The sequence below is a fragment of the Diorhabda carinulata genome, chromosome 1, assembly GCF_026250575.1.
Source record: "Diorhabda carinulata isolate Delta chromosome 1, icDioCari1.1, whole genome shotgun sequence".
Lineage (NCBI taxonomy): Eukaryota > Metazoa > Arthropoda > Insecta > Coleoptera > Chrysomelidae > Diorhabda > Diorhabda carinulata.
This window is the reverse complement of record NC_079460.1, coordinates 29,617,835-29,645,691: the sequence shown is the minus strand read 5'-3', so window position 1 is coordinate 29,645,691 and position 27,857 is coordinate 29,617,835. Positions and strand designations below refer to the sequence as shown.

The window sequence follows — 27,857 nt, the reverse complement described above, 5'->3', positions numbered from 1 at the left end:
TTTAATTCCTAAATGTGTTATATGTTTAACTAATCACATCATCACATCACCATCATTCAGAAAGTATGGAACATTTCTGTCTATCGCCACTTTTTTTGGACTCTCAATCGGTGTTCATCCATACTGCCGTTTTTTTAAACTTCAAATTTAAGATATGCATTGCAATTGAAAATCCCGACAGTAAGCTACGGTTGGTAATACGATTTTTGATGGAAAAATCCCAAAACCTGTGAAAATTTATTGGCAAGTAAATAATGTGATGAATGAAGATTCTACCCGAAAAATTGTCCGACTTGGACGCTTAAGCATTGTGATTTACGAATTAGTCGATGAAGTTGTTTCTCACAGTTTCATGGCTAAAGATAAAATAATTACACATTTTGGTGAGAATATGTGCCAAAATTGATTACAGACCATCATGAAATTGAGTGAATAGGGACAGCTTTGACATTTCTGAACATCTACAGCAGACATGGAAAGGCAAAGACAAGAGTGGCTCTAAAGAATGGCTTTAAGAAAATTTTAGTTTCGAGTCTCAAAAGAATTTTGCATCCCAGAGAAATACTGTGCCAAACCACAGGTCAGAGTTAATCATACCAAAAGTTCTTTCGGTCGGTTTCAATCTATTGCTGGACTCGCCCAAACCCTACTAAAACTATGTTCAACCAATTGTTTCTCCATTTGAATGAAATTGGGATAAGGCCTCTTTTTGGCGTTAACGTGCTTAAGCATAGTCTGAGTCGTAACTCCTGTTTGTTAGGCGACAAGAAGTGTAGTTTTTTTTACCTATAAAAATGTTGTTTGAGCTCATTAGATTGACAATAGTTTTTTAATTAACGGATCATACCTTACCAAACTTAGCATTCGTATACAATGAATCCAATGGGATAATTCCCATTTATTTTTCAAGCGTTGGGAAAGTTTTCTCGTTATTTAACTCTGAATTATGAAATGATTTATTAAAAGAGTCGGCATGTAAATCGAATTTGGAGACAACGTGTCTGATTAAAAGTGAATACTTATAGTGAACATCAATTGTTCCATTTGGTCCGTTGTACATGACCGTGAAGTTGCGATTAGTACTACCCGTAATAAGTGAAATAATGCCAAAATAGTAAAAACAATGTTTTTTCAGATAAAAATGCACTTTTCGTCGCCTAGCAGGTAACAATTAAGACACAGACAGTTCAATTTGAGCTTTTTGGACTACCCCTTGGTAGTCAATAGCAAAAAGCCTAAATTATGAAAACAAAAATAACTAATATAGAGTTTAAGTCTAAATAACGACTTGAAGCCAGCCGAAAAGACTTTTGACACCAAATGGCCATCTCTAATTTTGCTAGATAGGATCCTTTGTAAGTGGGCGATCCATAACTATCTTTTTGGAGTCTCATATGTGGTACCGGAAAGGAATAAACCAAAATGATGCCAGCGACAGCATTTCTCGTTGATGAAAAAATCCCAGTAATTCATTAAACAACTGAACAATACTTTCAAACCATGCACTGTTTAAAACAGGTACCAAGGTAGTCCTAAATTTTGTTTTTACATAAAAATATCCGACATCACTCAAGCACTCCTCAATTCGCTCAAATGGCTGAAAAAAGTTGATAGCAACGCAACACTTTGACAACGATAAGAAGCTTCGGGTACGCGTTACTTAAATCGCTTACAGCATAGATTTATTATAATTAGAATTTGTAAAATATAGTGAACTAAATTTTTATTTAGTGTTCTCTCGGATATTCCTTTCAAAATGAAAAAAAATCTTTTATGCGTTATCTTTGACTTTATTTTATCAAAAAATACATAATGTATCCTGTGATGTATTACTTTTGGTTCAAATTACATTATATGGGAAAAATATAAATGTCTGCAATTATGAGTCCCCATATTCTTTGGTTGGTTGCCTGTTACATGTTTTACCTAGATATCACTATGCCGCACTCCTCTTCCATGGCTTTGGATGTTTCTTATAATGTAAATAGAAATGCACTAAAGTCGTTTAATCAATGACCTTTTTAACTTTACATGTACAATACAGTTGTGAAAAATATTTTGCAGAACATCAATGTAAATTGCTCCACAAACTAAAATAAAATTTACGAGTGGTAAATTTGTAATTAACTACAATCTTGTGACAAAAACGTTCGGTTAATGGTCCATTAACGTAAATCAAATATCTTTACTGTCTTTGGAAATAATCACCCTCCAAAACATTACCCCCCTGAGATCTGTTATACATGTCCTAGAAACTTTGCAAGAAGTTTTTTTTTGAGATGGAGCTCAAAACTATCTTTCTTTTTAACTCGAGTTTGAGTCAGAAAGTTTGAAGTATGGCTAATTTTCATCACCTGTTTTTCCAGGAAATGTTTGATGGTCTTGGTTGTGAGAGTGAGCATTTTTGTGAGCCATAAACCATGAATCTTATGTGTACTGGGGTCGTACCCATGAAACAAAACTCTCTGGTAGAAATTCCTTGTGCATTATACCTTGACTATCAGAAAAGTTAACTAATATCGATTTGATGCTTGACTTTCCATCTACATGATTGAAGAGAAAGTTATTCCAATGTTTGCTATTTAGTTTCGGAGTCATACCTGAATTAACAGGACTTATCCTCAGTGACAATACAGTTCAAGACATTTGGTGTAACATTCGATTAAGTCTAAGACTAAGTCCTGTGAAGCTTCTAAATGGATCAGTTTCTGATATTTTTAGTAATTTTTACACTTACTCAATGTTTCCGTTACTGACGGAGGTCACCGGTCCTCGACTATTATCATGCAAATTTTCTCACAAAAATAGACAGTGTTCGATATTCATAAACATCTTCGGGCATCGCATAATTTTCTTCCGGTGTCTTGTCAAACAAACCTTAGTTGATCTTTTTATCGATAACTCTCCTTTTCCTGTTATCTAAGGAACAAGTACTTAATAACCACCTAGTGCAAAAATATTACACGGAACAAAAACTACGCTCAAATGAACAACGTTGGGAGGCAGATTGTTAACATCTGTCGATAGGTAGGGCAGAGCTTCGTTTGTCCAGTGTTACCAAATTGGCCTTTCTGATGTCATCACCGCACTTTCTTGCCAAAACGGGATTTGTCTTGAATGTGATTTCAACATATTTTAATAAGTAAGTCACATATACCAACAAATTATCGTATTGGACTTATTCTTTTGTGGTAATAAAGAGAGACTAGTTCCCATACAATTCACCATATCGGCGACTACAGGTTTATGGTTTAGGTGAAACACCGGAACATATCATTTCTGCAGTTCCCGGGTATTCATCTTGACCGAGGATGAAAGCGGAGAACTACCTTCCTTGAGGGTAAATGTATGCATCGATGCTTAGGGACTAAGGAGAGCTGTAGCATATTTATTCACCCTAGTACTAGAGCTGGATTGACAATAGATATTTCAGGTCCGATTACAAGTACAAACAAACTCCGTATAACTGAATTGAAGACTATCTTACGATCGTTATTAGTCTGTTAATAGATGTTGCATTCAAATTTGCATAAAATGTAAAAATTGCAATTTATCTCGTAAGAACCAGTGAAACAAGTTGCTAAACAAGTTAAATAAGTGCTGGAAATGCTCGGACTAATTTTGAATGCGTTAAAATACATAAACGTTTGGACCGGAATAAATAGAAATTTAATGGGTACTAAATATTTGAGAGTTACTTCAAACTCAAATTATTCCTACGATGTTTCGAATATTTCTTATTATTAAATTTGAGGCGATTACATTTCAGCAAGACGGTTGTTCGTCTTTTCGATTCTTTTTTATTTCAAAAGATTTATAAATTTTATAAGCTAAATTATCTACAACATGCTTTGTAACTGATAATATCAGTAAATTATGATTCAAAATTCTCAATTTTGTGGACTTGACGGACACCTTTCCGATCTTGTTTGGATATTAGTCGATTTCGATTCCGTTAAACAGAGTACTCGAGGAGTGAAGTGGGAATCCAGTGAACAACTAAGTTTCTTATGATTTATTGTGACGTTCTCTTGAAATTTTAACTGGTAGATCGGATATTAGTTGAACATTTGTTGTGCATAATATTTTTCAAAACCGTATATGGAGGATTTAGAGTAGATAAAGAAATATTCGAAAGTGTGATAGAGGTAAACCTTGCAGGAGGTATCTAACCAAATGATTCAAAGTTATGGGCAATGTTATGCACCAAGCAGTCCTGAAAGTGCTAGTATCGAAGACAATTCACAGGTAGACCCAGAGCTTGGAATGCTTACTCAACATTCCGTACAGCCACAATCTATGGGTGAGATTTGTATTTATAGATAATTATTAAAAAACCATTATTTGTTTTTCCTATTTTTGAGTAATACTGTATATAAAAGTGAACATTGAATGTTCGGTTTGATTCACTACCAAAGTTCAATAATTTTAATTCCAATATAAAAAGCAGACGAAATGTCTATAACTGTATGCAAAAAACTCACTCAAAAGAAAAATAATATTCCATTACTAATATTGTCACTGTTGTCCATGAATGTGAAAGCTTCCTTTAAATATACAAAAATCTTTTAACTTAGTTCTTTCCAGAACTCACATTATGCAGCATTCATACATGGCGGATTCATACTATTCTCTACTTTTCAAATCTACGACATATATTGTTGTGTGCTTCCATCGCAATACGTCTTTCTATTAATGAAAGATCAACACGCAAAAAAAGCTGTTCCGGTTTTTACTCTTATTTAAATAATCCATCAGCTCCAGATCTTCAATTTTTTCGACGTAGGACAAACTCCCCGCTTGCATATATGTTTATCTTACTACCGTATGGTGAAAAGAACCCCTCATATCGGGTAACCGTGAAGACCATGAAAAACAAGTCTATTGTAGCCAATCCAGCTATGGGATAGATTTATTTCTATCTAATCACTTACTTGATTATTCAAGTGATGCGGGGCACTGTACTACTGAAAGTTATTTTCTTCCGAACTAAGGAAAGAGTTGTATAGTATCAAAATAGGAAGTACCCGTTACAGTTCCTCGCTCCACGCTTTCTTCACTATTTCTTGGTCATCACGTACTCTTTTCTTTACAAAGACAGTTGGCTTTAAACTAATGATGATGATATATGGATGCTATTATCAGATATCAATCAGAACGCACGTTTTTCTCTAGTCGTCATCTTTGCTACTAGCGCATTCTAACGAATGGCGGCGGAAACATTGTTATAATTAATCTCATGTGCAATTTGTTTTTCTGTGGTCAAAATTGCGAGACTCTATAGGGTACAGCAAATATTTGGAAAAGCATCGTCCAAAGAATTCGCAAAATCTATAGCATTCTGTGGAAATACATTGAAATAGATTTATTTTCGACACGTTGCAGGACGGACTCAAATCACAGTTCAAAGCGATTTGCGGTTATATCCTCGTGATGGTTGTCAGTTCTTTTAGACATATTGATTATGCTAGAAATTCACTGTTGCTATTGGTTCTTCATCATCTATCAGCCATCTTCCATCCACTGCTGGATATAGGCCTCCTCTAGTTTAAACCATCTATCTCTATCTTGAGCTGTATGTCTTTCTCAAATATTCATAAACGTTAAGCACTAAAAAGGACAAACATTTACGTATATTGGGCCATATTTGCATAAATAAAATTTTCCGAATCGAAAAAACCATTTGTTCATGATCTGTTTAAACAATTGCGATTCATAGAAAATGTACCAGTTTTTCACAAAAACGCCGGGCATATTTGGATTCAGCGGCTTAAAATACATAAGAATACCACTATTTTATCTTTGGCCCTATGATTGCACACGGTAGAATTGACCGCCCCCGGACTAGAAGTAACTAAATACCTAGTAGAAAATAGGTAAAATTAAATAGATTCTTTCAAACAAAATATAGTTGTGGAGATTAACCAATGATCTCCCTTTGAATTGTCACGTGAACTTTCCCTCTTGATATGGGGTTGTAATCTAATTATCGATCGAAGCTATGATTTAAAACATATTTATGATGCTTGTAATTAGTGGCATCAGATACTATATTATAGAGGTTTGATCAGCAAACATATATTGAAATTTTGCATACAGTATAGATATTACCACTTTTTTTTATTTGAAAAAATTAAGTGGCTTCAGCAATTTAGACCTCAAAAATATTAATACTTCTCAAAAAGTGTGTACAATATCGTTAAGGTAAATAGAATGGAACAAAATATCAGTCTCGATTCAAGTCTTCGTTATCTGATGTAACAAAAAAACATAACATTTTTTTTGTATCATTTTTACTCAGGATCCTTTTAAGTCTATTAAATTTTTCCAGCGATAATCTTACCCCTTTAATCATTCCAAATAATAGTTACTGTCTTTCTCCTCAAAATAGGCGTTCACGTATGCGATAACGCCATCGTCTGATGAAAATTTCTCTCTTTCAAGTGAGACTTTAAGGTTATAAATCAGAAAAAAATGTAATCCACTATCTTGACTATTTGTTTTTTGTTTCGGGGGTGGAGTGGTCGATCCAGGTTTAATCTACAATTATAAATCAACGCAAAAAACCCAACTGATTTAGCTTAGACTGGCACCCAACCCGCGAATAGCTTATGCACATGTAATTCTTCTATTTCTATAACCTAATCCGACGGCCGTCCAGTATCATTTGATGAACTTTTTCGATGATGTTGTTGGTTGTCACAGTTTTTGGCCGTGTCGAACGCTCGTCGTCAGTAAGGCTGCCACGTTTTGATTCAAATGCCCAAAATTTTAAGATCGTAAATGATAATGCAGAGTCTCTGTACACAACGTCTAACTCCTCTTTTATTTGCCAAATATTTAATGACAGTTGGATACTCAATTTTTTCTATTTTCTTAAAAATCTCCACAACAACTATAACGATGATCAAATAGCAACTAAGCATCCAGAATGACTGAAATTTTAGTGAGAATCTCACTATGCGTATGCGCAAATATATTCCATATATTTGCCCATATATTTAAGTTGAACTTATCAGTACTACCCTCGTAGTTTTATAGTAGGTTTTATCTGCTCTATGATCCAATATTATTACATTAAAGGAATGTCAGTTCAAAGATGGGAGAATGTGATATAGTGTCATATCTATTAAATGCGATGATTTGGTTTATACACCTCTGTAAAATTCGAAATACATGGGATGAAAATTATGGGAATCTGCAAGTAAATAAAATATTGATTCTACTCTGTTCATTCTATTTACTAGTACAATATTATCTGTACATACAAATTTCCAGTCTTTGATGTTTTATTTTTGGTTTGCAAACTAAATTTATCTATAAATACAATGATTTAATAGAAAATTTCCCAAACTTCAACGAAAATCCTCTTGGATCCACTGGGACTGTTTTTCGACTACATTTTCTTGGATCAGTTGAAGTGGATGAGGAGGGGGGTAGGAAACGAAGGAAAAGACTCAAGAAAAATATGGTAGAAGTAGCTGTTACCAAAATTAAGGTCTGTTTTATGATTTATGTATTTTTTCAATTCTGTACACAGAATCTAATTTAACTTCGAACGTTTGTAAATAAAACATTTTCATTCCAAAAATTATTGGAATTCAAAATGGTTCAAATTCTCTTATAAAACTCTAAACTGTTTCAATATGAGGTAAAATCGTGATAATAGAAATTTAAAACTAATTTCGAAACAATTTCACCGATCCACCAAGCGTTCCTGGCGATGATCCAGTCTCAACTTGAGGTATAGAATAAGATAAAATTTACGAATACTTGTAAATTCTAATATTTAGTTTTGAAGGATTTGTATATCGATACTTATCGAACTTAAAGGAAAGATGTACTTGCACATAAAAATTGTTTTATATAATCTTGTTTTTTCTATAAAGATCTAAAAGCTTCAAGTTTTTAACAATGGAATACGTTCAATATACATCAGTACCTGGTAATCCATGGAATTTAATTTTAATATTTGAAATAATTAGTACTGATTGGCTATATAGTAACAAAATTGTTAAATCACGTTGGGATTCTTTCTATTAGTATTTACTATAAAGTTTTTTTAATAAATTTCTGGAAATACAACACGTTTTTATTTAATGTATTTGCCAACAACAATATAATGTTTGCTATTAGTTTGAGCTCACTTAGAATTAGACTTCATTGTGGTAAATCCAGATTTCAGCCATAATCCCTTACAAATGCGGAATCTTTTATTATACTCGAAACATTTGCGAAATACGTAGTGCGGTCTATGAGTTCTTAGCCTAGCATAGAAAGAAGGGTATTAAATAAAAAAACTGTGGTTATTTTTTAACTGTCTCACTATATGCCACTATAAAAATAGGATGCATATTTCGAGTCAAAATGTTGTACACTGTTTAATTTCATCTACCACATAACTCGGCCTTCAAGGGCCGAATATGGTGGGTCTCTGTTGAGCCACAACCGTGTACAGTAGTAGCCTAGGAAATCGAAGCAGTGTAGACTGAAGTAGTTGTTTATTAGTGTTAATGATAATATTTATTTTGTTAAATTAATACAATCAATTGAAAATACGCCCTCAAATTGCCCAGCTATTGTAATGTTTAGATTTTTTTTTCGTAATTATTGAACAATAAATGTCTATTCATTATTGTTCACATATAAATAATGTTTTTCCTTTAAATTTCGTATTTAACTTAAGCTATCTTCATTTTATTTATTTTTGTTAATTGCCAATTACTTGCTTGTTACATGCTCTCCTGGAATCTATGATGAGGACCAGTGGTGTATTGTTTGAAATACCACGAAACTAGAGCTGGCAACATGGCATTTTTAAATACCACCATCCTTTAGTAGTGAGCTCTGACTTTAGTGAATCGCTGCTATCATTGAGTGAATAGTGGTACATTTGCCATCAAAATATGAATTTGTCAAGATGATGATTTCGAGGTGAACAACAAAGTCTTATACGATTGCAACGCGCATTTGGTAATTTCACGAGCAACTTAGCTGATATATATAAAAGAGGACGGATATCGCTTGGTGATAAGGCCCTTCCTGGTAGGCCTTGTTCTTCAGTTAGTGTTGGAAACATTAAGAGAATGAAACATATGATAGAAGTTCCAAGGCAACTTTTGTTGTTGGATCCGCAACAGTAAATTCAGTTTATCATTATCATCTTCAAGTGAAAAAAACTGTTACTCGTTAGGTGCCACATATGCTGGACGATTTCCAAAAGTCAGAATGATTGAGAATCGTGTGGAAAACGTTAAAAATGTTGATTAATCGGGGACATAGTGACAAGCGATGAAACATACATGCTTATGCGCCAGGAAAGCAATTTATCAAGTTTTTGGGAGTGTGGTTGTCAAAGTGCATTGATACTCAAACATACCCTAAGAATGCTCGATCTCAATACAGAATAGAGTAATTCGACTTATAGGCGATCCAAATTGACCAGAAACTTGGTCAGCTTAGAGCATACAAGAAACGTCCATGGCATAACTCTCCTTTTGCCGATACTACTACGGCAGATGTTTTTTCGAGCTGTCCAACGTAATACCATTTGCAACACATACTCAACAGGCAGACGGGGTTCATGAACACCGAATTCGTCTGCAGAGGCTCAGAACGTCAATTTATCGGGTCTCCTTTCTTTGGTTAAATACAAGCCTGTGGAATCCGCTACCAAAGCACGTCTTTCCCGAGTACTACAACCCACAGAAATTTAAGATCAATATCCACACGGCGGGCATCACTTGAACTAATCGAGTAGGCTTTAACCTATTGTGCTTGCTTTTTACATACAAATAAATTGATGTGGTGATTACATTGAGCACAAATAAAATCAATTTCCTAAAAAGATTTGGAATTTTCTTATATCTCAATTAGTTAATTTATTAGTAGTTATTGAAAGAAAATGAATTATTGAAAAATTATTTCTGGATAAACATATTTAGTTAATAAAATGGTTAATTCCACAAAAAAATTGAAAGAAAAAATAAAGATTCTTTGTAAGTGGTTAATCATAAATATAAATGGATATTTATTTTTTAATAATGTCAAAAAATATTAAAATTAAAATAGCGTGGGAGGCAGTTAGTCATTAATTTTTTTTAATTGAAAAAAATGAGAAATTGTTTATCGGAAATATCAAGAAAAAAAGACTAACGATATAGAAAAATTTCCATCGTATGAGAGTGTTTATAACATTCAACCATTTTATATTTTTTCTATTATGCACCTAAAACATAGTCAGTACGATACGCAAACGGGTGTCGATGTCGTATTGAGCTTCACTACGATACGCCAAAGTTTAAATGTTGGCAATGACGACCTGTCACTGTTAAATGTCAAACAAAATAAGTGATGATGATCCCGTCACCGAAGTGAAATAATCAAAACTTTGATGACTATGAAAGAGAAGTCATTAAAAATACGAAATAAAGCTTACTTGAGAATTTGAGTGAAGAAATCTAAATATTAAAATAACGTTTGGACTAATGTGATTTTAAAATAAAAATATCAATTTGAATTTAATTTTTTTTATTTTATTATTCTGATAAAATATATTTCAAATAAAATTGTATTTTTCTTGAAAAATTCCTAAAAAAGATGATTATACCGAAAAAATAATTAAAACTTTCCCAGCGTTTTTTAATAAAAAAAAATTCAGGGGGCGTCGCAAAAAAATTTTATTTTTAACGACCACCCTTTGTAGATAGTAGAGTAGATGTATCGGGCAACGAGCCAGCGACCAACGACTTTTTTGGAAACAAATTATTTCAGGCCTCTTCTGCCACTTGACGTAATTCTGGAGATGTGCAATTAAACTTTTCACCTCGTTCTTCACAAAAAATTTGAATTATTTTACTTTTGATGTGGCAAGAAATAAAAATTTAAAACTTTCGATTGTTTATCTGGTTTATCGGTGTTCTCATCCAATTATAGTTACCACGATTTTCTAGTATAATGTTCGAACAATTAGTTTATTTAAAATAGAAAATACGGGCAAAATAAAAAAAAGCTGTATAACACTTGTTTTATGAGACAATTTTGTCTCACTCATTGTATTTATTATATCACTCCTCGCTACGCTCGTCGTGCTCTAAAAAACGCGTGCGACAAAATAGTGTCTTATAAAACTTGTATAATAAAAACTATTTTGTTCATTATATTTCTGTATTCATAAAAATATTTTTTTGGAGTGTTGTTACTTGTACTTATCTATACTAAAATATACTAACATATTTATTTTGTTTTTGCAATCTTGCTTCCATGGACTCATAGGCTTTGGTAAGCATTCTCATATATTAACGTAGAATTAGGCGACATAGCTTTATAAAAATGAACACTTATTTAAAAAAATTGTTCTACTAATACATAATAATGTACTCACAATTAAACGAAAACATTCATATATACATTGATATCAGAACTTTTCATCGCTTAGTATAGAGAGTGAAACTCATTAGGTTGTTTTTTATTTTCCTCTGCAGGATATTAATTAGTATTAAAATACTAATATACCAAATATTAACATGGAGAAAAGATAATATACAAATGAGAATTTTGTAGAATTCTGAATAAAGATACCAAATTCAAACTGAATTATTTTTTAGTTTAATATTACTCATGTCCTGAATAGTTCATTTTTCCTCAACCGTTGTTAATGTATCATTCAAATTTGAGTAACAATTAATCATCAGAATTCAGAATTGCAAGGAAAAATATAGCACAAAACTTATTGTTGTATGACAATATTTTAGCAAACAAACCTGTTAGTCATATACATGGTATGATTTATGTAAACATTAGGCTGGTAATTACGGTAAGCCCTATAGCTTTATAAGAGATTGTTATGCCAAATTTCCAAATCAAAAGACATTGAAATGATTATTATTAAGAAAACAATATCCGACTTTTACGATAGTAGATTGTTTAAACGAAAACATGAATAGTTTTTGTATGCTACGATCTAACTATTGGTCATATCACAATTACGGCGACGAGCTCCAAATCAGTATAATCTATTAGAAAGTGAAACTTCTTTAGTTGCAACTATAAAAGTATGTGACTAAAGAAGTATACTACTGGAGATTTGTTTGGAGAGCTCATTTAGGGAATACTTCTCTAGTTGAAACAACTTTAGTATCTTTGAATACTCTAGTCCCAATCAGCATTCATAACCTGAAAACCGTGGTTTTGTTGTATAATTGTATAATTTTAGTGTGGTGAATAGAGGATTTGTTACGACATTCTCTAAATACTAGATAATAGGCTTTTTTAGTATGTTATCTTGAAAAGTGGCTTCTCAGAACAAGAAAAGAAAGGAAAACACATCTCAGAGGGTGACAAGGCATTGTTTCTTGAAGTGATGAAACGTTATGTTGGTGTTATTGAATCAAAAAAACATGACATAATAACAAAAAGGGAAGTGCTTGAGATGATATCCATACTGATTTTAATGCCGAAACAAACGGTGACCAAAACACAAGACCAGCTGAAGGTTTTATGGATGGACTGTAAAGCAAAAGCAAAGAAAGTAATGTCTAGAGACAAAAGAGAAAGAATTGAAACAAAGGACTATGGAATTGGATGGAACGACAAAAGTTATTGCTAAAATGATTCCTCAATTTTTTGAAAGCGTTATCATTTGTGCAAGATGATAACAGTGGAAGATGTATGCTTTCATTTTCATATCAGATTCACATATAATCTGACAATTAATAGAAAAAAACCTTTCCTATTTTTAAATAGTTCATTGTTGACAATAGGACTTCTGAGATGTGTGCAATCAATGGCACCCATGGCATTTGGAAAACCATCTAATCTATAAAAGGTCGCTTTTTAGCACTACATTGCTCTAAAATGTTAAGCATATCAATGTAAAGAGGTTTTAAGGCCAGCAAACCATTTATTACATTTTTAAAAGCCCTGTCAGCTATTGTTCTATGTATATTTATTAAGTCCCAATAACTATCTGATAAGTACCTGTACGAAAGATCCTTATACCCCAAAAAAGAATGCAAAGCTCCTGTCCTATTATGTTCAAGGTATTTGAACCAACCAACCAAATCGTTTCTGGAATTCTCCATTAGAGTAAATGTCAAAGGGATCTCTCCTATCACAAACTACACGTTCAATAGGTGCATCAAATAAATAGTCAATATAATCCATGTTAAACACAAATAGAGACTGTCAGGAAAGAAGAGAAAGCTCGATAACGATATTTTACCCCTATTTACTTCCAAACTTACTAATTAGTATCAGACTCCAGAGTGGTGCACGCCGACAATATTTTACTCCGCGGAGGATATTTTAAAAACTTTAGTTAATTACTCCAGATCTATGAATACTACATTAGTGCTTGGTGCTCGTCACCACTAGTGTTGAGGAAAACAAATGAATTTAGAACAAAGATCATGTTCAACGGCTGATCCCTTCACTACGCCCCTGACCCATTTATAAATCAAAACAATTCTATCATCATCATTATATACGGAGTCACTTTAGAAATGGACAATTCTGAACCTGTTGAAGCGTGCCTACATTAGAAGCCCGAATTCTGGAGAATCGCATCTCCATGTCAAAATGGATCGTTTCCATCAACGTGTGGTTATTATTAAAAGAGTTTACAATGTTGACAAGCAACCTCCGCCGCTACATGCACAGAAGGTCATGCTAACCATATTTCGTGATACTGAGAGCATAATTTCAGAAGATTGTCTGCAAAAGGGAGCCACAATTACCGGTTCCTATTGTGCCAATTCAGTTCCAAAATTTCATAAGGCGAGAAAAGGAAAACTTAGGGACATTTTCACGCTTCCCTCACCCTCCGAATCACGCAGGTAGCGTTTAATAATTTTTATATTGATGTTTTGTGTAATATGGAGTAATTAACAAGGTACCTGGATCTATCACATCTACAGTTTCCCTTGCGACCCTTCATGAAACTGAAAGATTAAGTAATATAACACAAAACTTGGAGAAAAAATAATTTTATATGAAATGAGGCTGTTAACTGAAGAAGTACTCAACGATGTACTCAATAAATTTGTCCGTAGATTTACAAATTGTTAAGAAACCGCAATAGTTTATGAAGGAGTTCAACTTCTTTACATATATTGTTTCCTTTTTGCCTATGTCTATGTCTAATTACAAATGTGTCATCGAAATCAGTCTACCCTGATATTTGGTATTAACCATTGAATGGAAAGTTCGTCCGTGCTCTGATAGAAAATCTTTAACTGTTCCTCACTTATAGTTACTGAGAAATATGAAAAAAATATTATGCCCTTAAGAACCACTGTCAAATACTACAAATTGCTTGTAATTAACGGTAATGATGGAAAAATATGATAAATTAAGAAAGCATAGGTATTACATTTATATTTATGTTAAACTTTCTGTTGATTCAGTTGATTATTTATAAATAAGGAGTTTGACGCACCAAAGGTGTTTCTTTTTATTAAAAATATACCTGTGTGAAATTTATGATGGCCAATTATTTTGTGAACTGGTTTCAGTAATTCACTTTGAATACAAGCACAGAGTATGTAAAATATAATCAGGAGAGATAGAAATTGCATTTCTGTAATTGATATGGATTCATCGTATAGTAGTGTAACAGTTTTTGGTCATTCCAGAATGCATAAGAACAATTTTGTAGAGGATCATTATTAATTGCATCTGTTATAGTCACATGAATTATTCAGTATTTGTTATTGATATTCATACTCATAAATTTAGGCACCTGATGGAGAGAGTCAGCCCAGTACAGAAGTAGATTTATTTATTTCCACAGAGAAGATTATGGTACTCAATACAGATTTAAAAGAAATCATGATGGATCATGCGTTGAGGACAATATCTTATATAGCAGATATCGGTGATCTAGTTGTATTAATGGCAAGGTAAGCTCCCAATTTCCATATCATGCCAAAATATGTTCCTGTCGTAGAGGAACAGAAATAAAATTGGTGAATCTTGTACATCATATTTCATATTATTTAATTTAGTGAAATATACCGTGAAATAATTATTTTGAATACCGGTTTCATGTGTCGTTCCTCACAATATCTAGTAAATAATTCTCAAAATACACGAAAAAAAAATTAAAACCAGACAACATTACATCAACTTGATCTATGATATATTTCAATTTTACGTAATTACCTAACGTCTAAAACATTAACTTCTTTCATTAATTTCACATTTTACAAAAAATTATTATTGTTTCTAATATTTAATGTGTTGGGAAATATTCTGTTATCAATGTTGCTGTAATATCAACGTTTTTTATTGGTGATTCTAATGAATATTATTTGTTAACCTAGGCGGCGTTTTGTACCTCATGAAATGGAAGATGCTCCAAAAATCAACCGCACTCCTAAAATGATCTGCCATGTTTTTGAAAGCGAGGAAGCTCAATTTATCGCACAGTCTATTGGACAAGCGTTTCAGGTAGCTTATATGGAATTTTTGAAGGCTAATGGAATTGAAGACCACAGTTTTGTTAAAGAAATGGATTATCAAGAAGTTTTAAATTCCCAGGAAATATTTGGTGACGAATTGCAAATGTTTGCGAAAAAAGAAATGCAAAAAGAAGTGAGTACAGTAATTGTAATAATTTTACTAGTCCTTGGAACATTTTGAACATATTTAATTTATAATTGTAATAAGAATACTTGAAGTTTCTCTGCTTATCACTAACTGAATCTATTTTATTTGAGAAAAGCTTTAGCGAGAGTTTCTAAAATTATTTTTAATGACATTTTACATTAAGTAAAAATATCTAGATGCGCATTTTTATAATTAAATTAGCAACTTAAAAGACCAAGTGTGAACTGTAAACTGTTGGTCTCTGCAGATGACAACTTGTTTATTGAAACGCACAGTTAATATTTTTGTGAGTATTGGTAGTTGTATAAGAGTTCAGCACATTTTACACACACAGTTTACCCTATTGGTAGTTATTCATTGAACTTTATACAGATAACCATTCTATGAAGCGCTGAATAAATATCTTCTCTATTGAATTACAAGTTGGAAGATTTAATCGCATAATTATCCCTAGCATCTAAGCTTAGATAAAATACATTTTGTAGAAGGAAAAAGTTGCTATACTAAACTTTTTCGTATGTCTCTTTCTATTATTTTTAAGTAAGTTTATAAGAATCAAATAACTGCTTACTTTTAAAAAAACTTTAGACAACAAGAAATTCTATTATCATAATGTACTTTTAAGGTTGTGGTTCCGAAAGCGAAAGGTGAAATTCTGGGAGTAGTTATTGTAGAATCGGGATGGGGCTCAATGTTACCGACAGTTGTGATAGCTAATTTGGCCCCAGCTGGGGCAGCGGCACGATGTGGTCAACTAAATATTGGTGATCAAATCATAGCGATTAATGGGGTCAGCTTAGTTGGACTTCCATTATCGACATGCCAAACATACATCAAAAATTCCAAGAATCAAACAGTAGTTAAATTAACTGTAGTACCTTGTGCTCCTGTGGTTGAAGTAAAAATTAAGCGACCAGATACTAAATATCAACTTGGGTTTAGTGTACAGAATGGGGTGGTAAGTCAGTATATTTATATATTTAGTTTGAAATTCAGAATCAATTATTAGATTGGTCTGTATAGGATCGTAACTAATTGCCTTCATTATTTTCTATTATTATTATTATTATTATTATTATTATTATTATTATTATTATTATTATTATTATATATAAGCAATTAAAAGAAAAGTTGTATTTAAAAAATCTGTTGGATTAAGTTATGTTTCATGCTATATCTACGAATTGTAAGATGTACAATGTAGTAAAGTTTGTTCGAACTTTTGCAATAATTAGCTAAGTAAAGCCTTCTCACCTTCTTGTGTTTTGATGTTCTACAAGAGAATGAAGTAATGCACTAACATGATTTTTCAATGATCAGTTATCATCATTTTTACACTTTAATGAAAACCACATATTCCTAGTGCTTTTACTCCGTCATCTTTTCATTTCTCAACGTTTTTCCTTATTCTCAAATCAATGTTCATGTCGAATTGTTGTATGCACCTGATATTTCTGCAAGTTATTACAAAGTTTATCCAGATATTGGCTCAACACTACAACACTTTGTATTATGGAATGTATTCTCTAGTAAGCATACAAACTTTGAATTGGCTTCTATCATTTTATATGAAAAACTTTATATAAGTATTCATAAAAGTTTTGTGTTTGTGTTTATAGAATATAAGATTATACCTACAATAGTTTTTGTTCTGCAGTGTATTATACTTAGATTGATTGGAATATTACAAGGAGTACTTATAACAGAATATGTTAGAACATCATACTGAAAAGTATGGATTTTTTTAGATTTGCAGTTTACTTAGGGGTGGTATAGCAGAAAGAGGAGGTGTGCGAGTGGGACACCGGATAATTGAAATTAATAACCAAAGTGTCGTGGCGGTACCTCATGAAAAAATTGTAAATTTATTGGCCACTTCTGTAGGGGAAGTAAGTTGTTTAAAGTTAATTAACTTCTATTCTATTTGAATTTATTATTCCTGCTTCATACTATGTAAAAATTTAATATAATATCCATTTTATTTCGTTTTATCACTGAAGCATATTGTTTCAGATTCTAATGAAAACAATGCCGACTTCCATGTTCCGTTTGCTTACTGGTCAAGAAAATCCTGTATACATCTAAGTTGATATTAACCAAGGTTCGAAAGTGCCTACTTGTAGTTGATATTGAACTGTCCTTGGGAATTGTTTTAGTTTTGATCGTGCTTGAGTCGCAGATCAATATATTTTTTATTGTTAGAATAAGTTCAACAGACTGAAGACAATACAAGCAAAGAACTGCGCTCTGCACAAATCTTTTTGCGCTGAGCTTTCGTGATAGACCATATCTCTGCTTTGTCGCGTAATTCGTTCTATCATTTTAGCTAATATGAATGAAAAGTTTCGTTGTCTTGGGTGTAATGTTTACTTTTTTTGATTAAAGTGTATATGTGAATCGCCCAGACCTTATCACCAGTCTTGAAATTTATATATTCATGTTGATTAGCATTAAGAAATAAAACTCACTTTTTTTACAATCATATATTTATCAAGAAAGTGTTTTACATTATGTGTCTCTTTGAAATGTTCAAGATAAAAAGGGATTTTTTCAACTGTAAATATTAATTTTATTCTTCTGAGCTGCTCACATATACTTTATGAAAAAAGATGGTAGCCATTGAATTCATTTCAATTAAAAATCGTTTGGTTTCCACATCAAGCTGATTAAGTAGTGGAAGTGAGAACTAATATATATTTAATAGTTTTATTTTTTTTCTATGCAAAGTGTCGAACATCTGTGAATTAATCTTAACAGTATAAACGGAAATTGGTTTAATAATTTTTTCAAATCTTAAGTTATTTTGAGAATGAAAGATTTCACACTATATATATATATATATATATATATATATATATATATATATATATATATATATATATATATGTATAAACAACTAAAGTACTTATTAAGCCTAAGACAATTTCAACTTTCGTGCACTCTCTTTCAGAAACTGCATTGCTCAAATTAAGCGTTGTGAATGAAAAAAGTCTTGTCCAATTCATATTATATATAATGTTTTTTTTATAACAGATATAGCTCATTCTATGAAATACGTTGCTACAAAAATTATCCAGATCAGTTCAATCTGAAAGTTGTGTTTGAAAGTTGTATAATTTTATCAAAGGAAGTGATAAATAAGTACAATTTAGAGGACTTAACAGTTGAAGTGTGAACCAATAAACTTCAGTTTTGACACTTTTTTTTATTGCACCATCCAGTAATCATAATTGTTATTTTACACATTGTCTTTTGAACATAAAAATGAAATTAAAATTACGCTGTAATGACAAATAGTGAATTCTGAGGAAATCAATATAATAAGCTCTCTGGTGTAAACAAATTCGCTATTAAATTTAATATACCATATTGGTGAGTAGAAAATTGATCGTCGAAAAACTTCTTTATAATAATAACTTTTCCTATTCATCAACTGTTTTTCACATAAAAAGAAACTCAATCATTGCATTACAAATATTTAGAGTAAATGAAATCTAGTTGTATTCAATTAAATTGAATAATTTAGTTTTTATATATTTTTCGTGAATATTTTGATAAAGTTCGAAGTAGGTCGAAACGTTAATTATTATACATTATTTTAAACTGATTTTAATACAAAAGAGACCTAAAAGCAAGTAATTTATTTCTGAAATGTATATTATCTTTTCTCTACAGGATTACAAGTACAAAAAAATGTTTTCTTATTATTATATCAGATTCAAGATACAGAAACAGTTGGGATTTTGTTATGAAGACTTGGAATTTTGGCAGAATTATTGTTTTTTTTTTAATCAAATGCAAAAACCTAAAATTAACATAAGCAGAAACACTAAGAGTTTTTATCAGATGGTTGTCACAATTCATAAATTAAATGATCGTATAAAATAATATCAGTAGTAATTATTTTTAGCGACAAAATTTTTAAAAATAAGCTTTTTTTCTGATATTTTTTTGAGATTCTCAAATACCGTTTTTTCTTATTAGAGTTCACTTTATACAAAAGGTTTTCAATTTCTTTCGCATTTTTTATGACGTTGCAACATTTCTAAAATATCAAAATGAAAATAAAGAATAGCGGTTATGCGAATTATTGATATTTTATTATTCTATAATACAATTGTACTATTGTTGCGTTTTCAATCTCGGCGTAGAACTATTTAAGTTTATTGGTCCAGTACTTAAAACAATTACTTCCTTTTCTAAACATCAAACTTTTACCTAAAATGACTGCGTTACAACTATATATTCGTTATTGTGAATGTGAAAAGCATACCAAAGACTGTTGGTTGGCTTGAAAAATATGTCATCTAAGTCTTGTAACCACTGAATGGTTCTATCTGTATTTTCGTTTTGAAACATTTTTCATGATAATTTTTTAGCAATAAACTATATTTCATCATCTCATTACTTATTTTAATTTTGTTTCAATGAAATTTGAGTCTTGTTCATAAATTTCCCAACAATCATTTAACAACGCTCTGTAGATGTAGTGATATGAATAGCTACTTCTCGCAATTGCTGGTTTGTTTTAAAAAAAGTTGAAATCTGAACTTCCCTTAGACAAATTCCGTCATGTAAATGTTATTATTATTTTATTATGTATGTAGAAAATATGGGTTTATTTTAATTTAATTAATTTAATAAATATATAATAGTAACGATTTATTTATAATCGTCAATGTTGGATAAGAATTTATATTGTTTTTGTTCCAACTTATTATGGTCAACTCAAGTCAATTTAGAAATAAATAGTAACAAAATAAAAATATACTCTCCTCAATAATTCACAACCTTAACGCATAATTCTAATGTTAAGAGATTATGCAATGAACTGAGCAAAAAGTTGATGGAGAAAGAATCGAAATTGGAGAAATATGAAAATAATCTATTTTCTAATTTCACCTAGATTGTCATGCATGAAAAGAGAATTCTCTTCTACAAAAGGGATTGAAAGGTACGACTTGTGTTGATAATACTTCAATCATATACCTGTGAATATTAAGACGACCTCTTCCAATTACCACCTCGTCGGTGTGGCCCTCCATTTTAATACCACCACATACCACTTTAAGTATACTTTGGTTGTATGTAACTATTCTTTTGTCTAATGAAACACATCGATCAGTGCCAATTAGCAACATATGGACTCATCTGAGAACATTACATTCGGCCAAAATTATTTTTAAAAAAGTGCTCTTTGATGTGTTGGAGTTATCAGCGGTTTGGTTGCAGGCACTGTGGGCCTCAAATCACACTCTTAAATCGTTATTGAGTCATTGCTTATTTCTTATTGATAGCACCACACAAAGTCATACAAGGCGAAGTTGTCTTAAAAAACCTTTACCTTAACTCTCGAAGTTAATCCTAATATGCAATAGTTATATGCCCATGGCCTTAACCAGGTCCTCGTTGATGTTTTCTCGTCCCTTAAAACCTTTTTTTATCAAGTTACAGGTCGTGTACTTAGGTAAAAAGATTTCAAAATAGACCATTTATTTCATTTTAGTAATTTTACATGTTTTACAATACATCAGCCAAAACTATTAAAAGTCCTTATACATCATCAAAAATAACTTTTTTGAGGGAACAAATTTAGCTAGAAAAAGAAACTAATTATACTTTAATTTTGCAATATAGAGAACTCCATGTTGTTTCTATTTATATTGAAAGATAATGTTTAAAAACATTTTTTTCCAGTTTAGCATTAGCATTAAGTTCCTCGCATTAGAAGGAACTGGTGGTTTGTTCATGAAAAATGTGTTCAAAACTATTCTTTGGGTTCTAGAAATCCTATAATTGCTGCATAATTTAACATTTGCTTCACACTGTGTCTACATTTAAAAATGATATTATTTAATAAAGAGCTAACCACTTGTATTGAATTTTCATTATTTATCGAATTATGGGATGTGTTTTAGGGAATCGATATCAAACCTGATTTTATAAAGAATATTATAACAGACAAAAAGAATTGCAATAAACTTATAAATTCTTTTGTACATACATGAAGAGTTCTATACATGTATGTACTCTAGTAGCTAATTCTATAATGTACTGTTCAACCAAAATACCTAACACGATAGTGCTGTCCAGAAAACATAACTTTATCTTAAATTTGCTAAAAGTGGATTATAATTTTCTCCACACATCATTTGCCCATTAATTTCAGTTTCTAAAATAAATAGAATTCATTTCCTCTAGCAGGCAAAATCAAAAGAAACCATTCATTCAGAAGTATATTAATGTGACATTTCAAAAATTAACTAACTATCTCACTTATCGTCCATTGCTTTATTTTTTTATGAATGTAATAAAATAAAAATTAATATCAAAGTTGCTTGGCTCCTTCCTAGGTAACTAGGTAACGTGTGTTTCAGATATTTTGGTTGAGTTGTGTGCGGTATCTGCAATTTTTAATGCTGACATTTTAATACATTTTATTACTTTAATACATTTTTTTCAAATGTATTTATTGTGTTCCTTTTAAATTGTACAAGGTGCTTTCTTTGAAAAATTGTGAATTTATTCAAATGCAAATAAAGATATAACATTAAAATATTCATAATTCACATGCATACTTAACGAAATGTTGGAAAAATTCACCCAATCCATATTATAAGTTATAATTATTGAATATCTGAAACCTGGTTCGTAATCAGAAAAGAAAATAGCATTCATAAAATGGGCGATTTAAACAGTGAAATGGAATGTTTTGAAGTATACTAAAATTTATGATAATATTTTAAAAATAATGAAAGTTGAAGGTTTTTTTTTATTTATTGCTATTTAGGATTATCAATATTAGTTAGATGCCATGGAACGATCAAATTACCTATTTTTACTCTACGTTTTATTTTTCTTCTCATTCTATAGAATAAAAATGTCATCTATTGTAATATTTGCTATAATAAAATAATTATATTGTTATGTTATAGTATTGTTCATATTTAAAATATTTATGTATTCAAATAACAATTATTTATTCCCAAATTAACTTACCAATGATTGCCAAGAAAAATTAAAGCTTTATTATGGCAGATAAATTCAATTTACTTCATTGTTGTATCCTCAAGCTAAATGAGCGGTATAAGCTGGATTTAGACTTTCCGGTTGTCGACAATAGAGTGAGTTTGTAAACATCTAGTCTTAACTTCGATCGTAATTTTACAAAATAAAGGACAGTTTGAAAATTAAAAACCAGCTTTAGTATCTAAAACTCTGTTTAGGTGCAATAAATCCAATTTTGGAGTATTCATTTATTTGTATATTATGGTAAATTTATCAGCTCACCAGTACGATTTACTTATTGAGTTTAAGGTCTACAATCTAAAACGTACTTACTGGAGTTACCGAATTGTTTATGCTTCTTAACCAATAATATTAACTACAATCTTAACAATTACAGCAGATGTCTCGCTGACATCGTTTTTATTTTATCTATTCATCAAATATTTGTTTCTTTAAATTTCATATATTATTAAACCTCTCTAGTTTGCAATGAAGATATGAATCAAAATTTGTAGTAATGACATTTAGTTAATAGTGTCAATGATAAACAGATAATTAAAGATGTCAGATGTATAATCTGTGAATCGGATTCCTTCTCCTCTTTGCTCTATTGAAAAAACAAGCTATTATTTTGATAATGAAAATAATCTATTTGTGTGGCACTTATAAAAATTGAGAAATTGTTCATGTTATTTAATTTTATATGTTCATGTTATTTAATTTTATAATTTAATTCATAGATATTTAAATGGATATATCAATAGAAGCACTACACATATTACATTTGCAGTAATGTTTATATGTTTCTGTTCTTGTCCTACTGATATGATTTCCAAGTTATTCAGGTTTCAATACCTACAGCACCGTCACAGAATACTTTGTTAGTATAAATTACGTTCTTTCCAAATTAAGAAGTCTGATATAATATTTATAATAACATTGTATCAAAATTAATTGTAAAATAAACAATAGATAGTATCCAAATAAATTTTCTTCAACGCATCAACACATATTATTAGTAAATAAATGTAAACAATAATGTATGATCACATAATGAGGTGTAATTTTACAAAATAACTAATTGAAGACCAAAAGGGCCAGAACAATACTGACTAGAAAAATAATTGGGAATTCCTCAAGATAAATATAAAAAATATTAAAATATGTAAGCAATCAAATAATTTAATACAAACAGTGCTTGAAGGCTCAATAGCGCCGAATTGGGTGAAATGAAAGGAATGAACAGTATAAACTTTGTAATTTTTTAATGCCATCGTTTTATTTTTGAGATAGTGTTCCATTAGTTCATTTTATACTAATTTCAAGTTACACCTCGTATATTATATGCCTTATAATTTTACTCACTTCACTATAGTAATACAAATGTATAGGAACGTTCATCATTTATAAAACAAATTTAGTTTTAGTTACATAGCAAACACACATGGAAAGCCATGCAAAACAAAATAAAACCAAGTGACCTAAAGACAAGAGAATTGTGTTGATAATTTAGAGGGAAATCCAGATTACATGTTTAGAACAAAATATTCATTCATAGAACTAATTCCAGTAATAAAAAAGTTTGCTGTTAGCAATGTTTTCAAAATCTTTAATATCTCCTGGTTTGTTTCCTTCTAGGCACTGCAGAATGGATTACAAATATGTCATTACAAACAGAAGCAATTATCACCTCCCCAATAAAAGAATCAACATTTTAGCTTTGACTGAACTTATCCAATTTTATTATAGTCGTTTTATTTGGTAGTCATATTGAATGTGTAATGAGGTGTTCAGTGGTAACAACCGTTATTGCTTATTCTAAGCCTTGAATTTGGAACCCCTTTGTATCCACTCTACTGATACTAATTAATTTCGAAGAAATAATTAAAATCCGTCCATTTCATTTGATAAAGGCTGAAGACGACCTTTGAAAGTGATTAGAATTTATTACTTTCTTTCTAGTACTTTGTTTCAAAAAGATAACGTAGCTACAGAGTATAACTACAATGAAAAATTATAGAGAACTCTGAATATAAATACTGGGTATTTTGCTACTAATTTCATCTCTGGTATGTCTCAACAACCTATATTGACCGAATATATTGGAACAATATTTCGCTGAGAATAATATGCAAAACATACATGGCAGAAAAGAAATGATTGTAAATTATGATGCCCTAACTGTTATCTGAAATAGGTAAAAATTTTGTGAATAACTGTATTCCAATTTTTTTAATGGAAGGAAGTCAATAATTTTCATTTCTATTCTAAAAGGGATATATTAGTTTAATAGTAACTAGCATAAAAATTCTGATTTTCCAATTCATAGAAAATTTTCAAATACAAATAAAAATGAAGCATCAGTTGTCACAGTAAGACCTCAAAATATCTTACATCGGATATCAAAGACCGCAAGCATTTAAGTTATATGAAAAAGTCAGTTATGACAAATGTTTTGATAGATTAGAAAAGTTGCCTTAAAATTTTTTTTATTATTAATCCTGTAAATGTTATTTTTAATATCAATAATTATAATTTTGCTAAAATAATTTGTTCCATGGTGCACCTTTGAAAATATACAGATTGTGTGAAAAATTTGGGCTATTAAGTAAAGTGTAGGTACGTGATATAAAAATAATATTATTTTTTCGCATAAGCTTTTCTTTGTTCTTTTCATTATTCAACTCAAATTTTCAAATAGCAATTCTTTTTCAAATCGCTTGAATGCCTTTAAGTTTCAATTCCTCATAATATTTGTACATGTTGATCTTCTTGACGTTTTAAGTAAATTCTTATTACATACCAAAAGCCCAATACAGACTGAGTCGAACGGTTAACAACTCTCAAATTATACTAGCACCATCATTTTCCTTTATGATTCGTTAAATCTTTGCTCAAAAAGAATATGATTTGAACACTATAAAATGCTTGGGTTTGTAAGGATCGTTCTTATGCAGTAGGAAATAGTTCTGAATACAATTTTCTGACATCAAATACAATTGCTAATTTCATGTTTAATGTGTATGTGCAAATTTCTATGTATATATCTGTGATGTAGTTTATTTTGTGCATTTCCTAAGTAGCTTAAGAAATCCAACGGTAATAATTAAAATGAAAAATAATAGCATACGACTAAATCTCATACTATTCGCCACTGGGCGTAGATCTGAATTTTGGTGGCAATATGAATTTATTCGAATATTGATGTTAGCAACTAAAATTTTATAAAATATACATAAAACTAAGTTCTGCTGTTAAATTTGAAGACATATTATTAAATACAAAAGGTACGTAGAGAAAACATTTGGAAGAACTAACAATTCTACGTCATATACCTACTTAACAAACATTAACTTCTTTATACAAAATAATATGCTATTCAAAACCTCTCCTCATCATGTCTTTAAAATGATTATATATTAACTAGTGAAATGTGGAAACTGAATATTAGCGTTTGTAAACTGGCCTTCTACTGGTGATAGTAGATGACTTAATTGTCACAATTAATGTGACCAATAATTTCAAATGCAAACGAACCCTCTCTTGACAGATATAATAAGAAGCTTATTTAGTAATTTGTTTGTGTTATGATAGTTTTCGTGTATAAAATTAGTTAACAGTCAATTCAAATACGCGTTCATTCAGGAGGTTCGCCTTTCGATAGTTGTCAAAAAAATGTAGTAATTGGAAACTGGTGATACTAGTGAAAACATTGCATCTACTTGAAAAGTCAATCAAACTACTGTGAAATAATAAATAAAATAAATTCCACCTATATAAATTGAACTTATTCGTCAAATCTTAGTCAACGACTTAGGTTGAAGATTGGAATTTTGTGAAAATATTCTCACTAGTATTATCAAACATCCAGACTGTTTCAAAATAAGATATGCTCTATCTTAAATAGAAAGTATTCTTTTGAAGAGCACAGTGTAATATATAATCCATGACTTGTTATATATGGTATACTTAGTGGAAGTATCATCCATTCCTTACTATAAAAATTTCCATTCATTTATTTCCAAATAGAATAACGATAACGAACTGGGCCATACAAATCAATTAATTCGTAGAACTTTGTAATGCACGTGTTAATATTTAAAACAAATAATGTCAGACATAAAAATGTCGATGCGAATTGGGCGAATTTAAACAGGTCAAAATTTAATCACTGCGAAAAGTCTTCATATATACTGAATCGAAATAATACTGTGAATCTTTAAACAAGGTTCATCTCTTTTCTATTTTATTTTTCTTATATACAGTTAACTTGTAAATTATGGAGACAGATAGAAATGTTCGAAATAATTGCACTGAAAAATGATTTTGCCAAAAATATTTTAGGTAAAATACTAGAAATATTATTTATTCATCAAATAAATTGAACAAGCACGTATAGGAAATAGTCTAAGAGGGGTGATAAAAAAATATGTTGCAATATTATTTTTATTTTTTAATAATAAAGTAAAAGTAATTCATTGAATCTCCTTCAAGGTGTCACAATGTTTCCTATTGGGAACATTTTTTTTTCAGGAAGAGCCAGAGAAGTTGCATGGTATTAAGACTAGAAAGGTAGACAGACAAGAAAACTTTTAGCAGCCATAAACTCTTCAATAAAGAGCGACTTTTGTAACGTTGTCATGATGAAGAAGAAATTTGAATTTCTGACATTATTTCACAAATATTCCAGTAGCCTGATCGCTTTTTTGAACGAACGAGTTCATTCCAATGGTTTCTCGACTTTGACTCATTTCCATGTTTAAATTGGTCTACCACTTGTAATCAGTATTCAAATTCACTGCATTATAGCATTATATTTTTTTCAACTTAAAAAAAAACTCGATGTTAATGCGTTACTCAAGGTCTTTATCGACAGACTACAGTCACACTAGTGAAAAGTCAGAACTTCTTTTGAATTGTCTTAACACATAAGGATACTGGACAATATGTGAAAGCAGCTAAATTAATTGCTACTATAAAAATGCATCCACGATAATTGTTCATCAAATCTTGTCTTATTTCATGTGGAAGTTTTAAGTTGCACAGGTAACATATGGAATATGTTCTAAGGAAAGCATAAGGTTTGTTCAATAATGAATTTTCTTGTAAACAAAATATCAACTATTTACCGAATAAAAATAAATGGGCTTAGTTCTGAATTTCATTAGCCACTCAAGAAATAAGTGAAAAAATATGTAATAAGTACATTTTCGCTGTATAACAACCTATTCTTTTTGAGA

General features: G+C 30.7%; 1 protein-coding gene across 22 annotated transcripts in view; it reads left to right on the top strand.

The window, feature by feature from the left end:
• The window catches only part of LOC130900197 (amyloid-beta A4 precursor protein-binding family A member 2), a 65,289-nt gene extending 43,805 nt beyond the window's left edge, over positions 1-21,484 (top strand). For all 22 annotated transcript variants that reach the window (XM_057810716.1, XM_057810773.1, XM_057810805.1 and 19 more), the window contains 5 exons: positions 14,737-14,900; positions 15,324-15,594; positions 16,235-16,567; positions 17,358-17,498; positions 17,623-21,484. In XM_057810716.1, the coding sequence (XP_057666699.1) occupies positions 14,737-14,900; positions 15,324-15,594; positions 16,235-16,567; positions 17,358-17,498; positions 17,623-17,694 (981 nt within the window). In that variant the 3' untranslated portion in view covers positions 17,695-21,484. The remainder of the gene's footprint in view (positions 1-14,736; positions 14,901-15,323; positions 15,595-16,234; positions 16,568-17,357; positions 17,499-17,622) is intronic.
• The last annotated feature ends 6,373 nt before the right edge of the window (positions 21,485-27,857 follow it).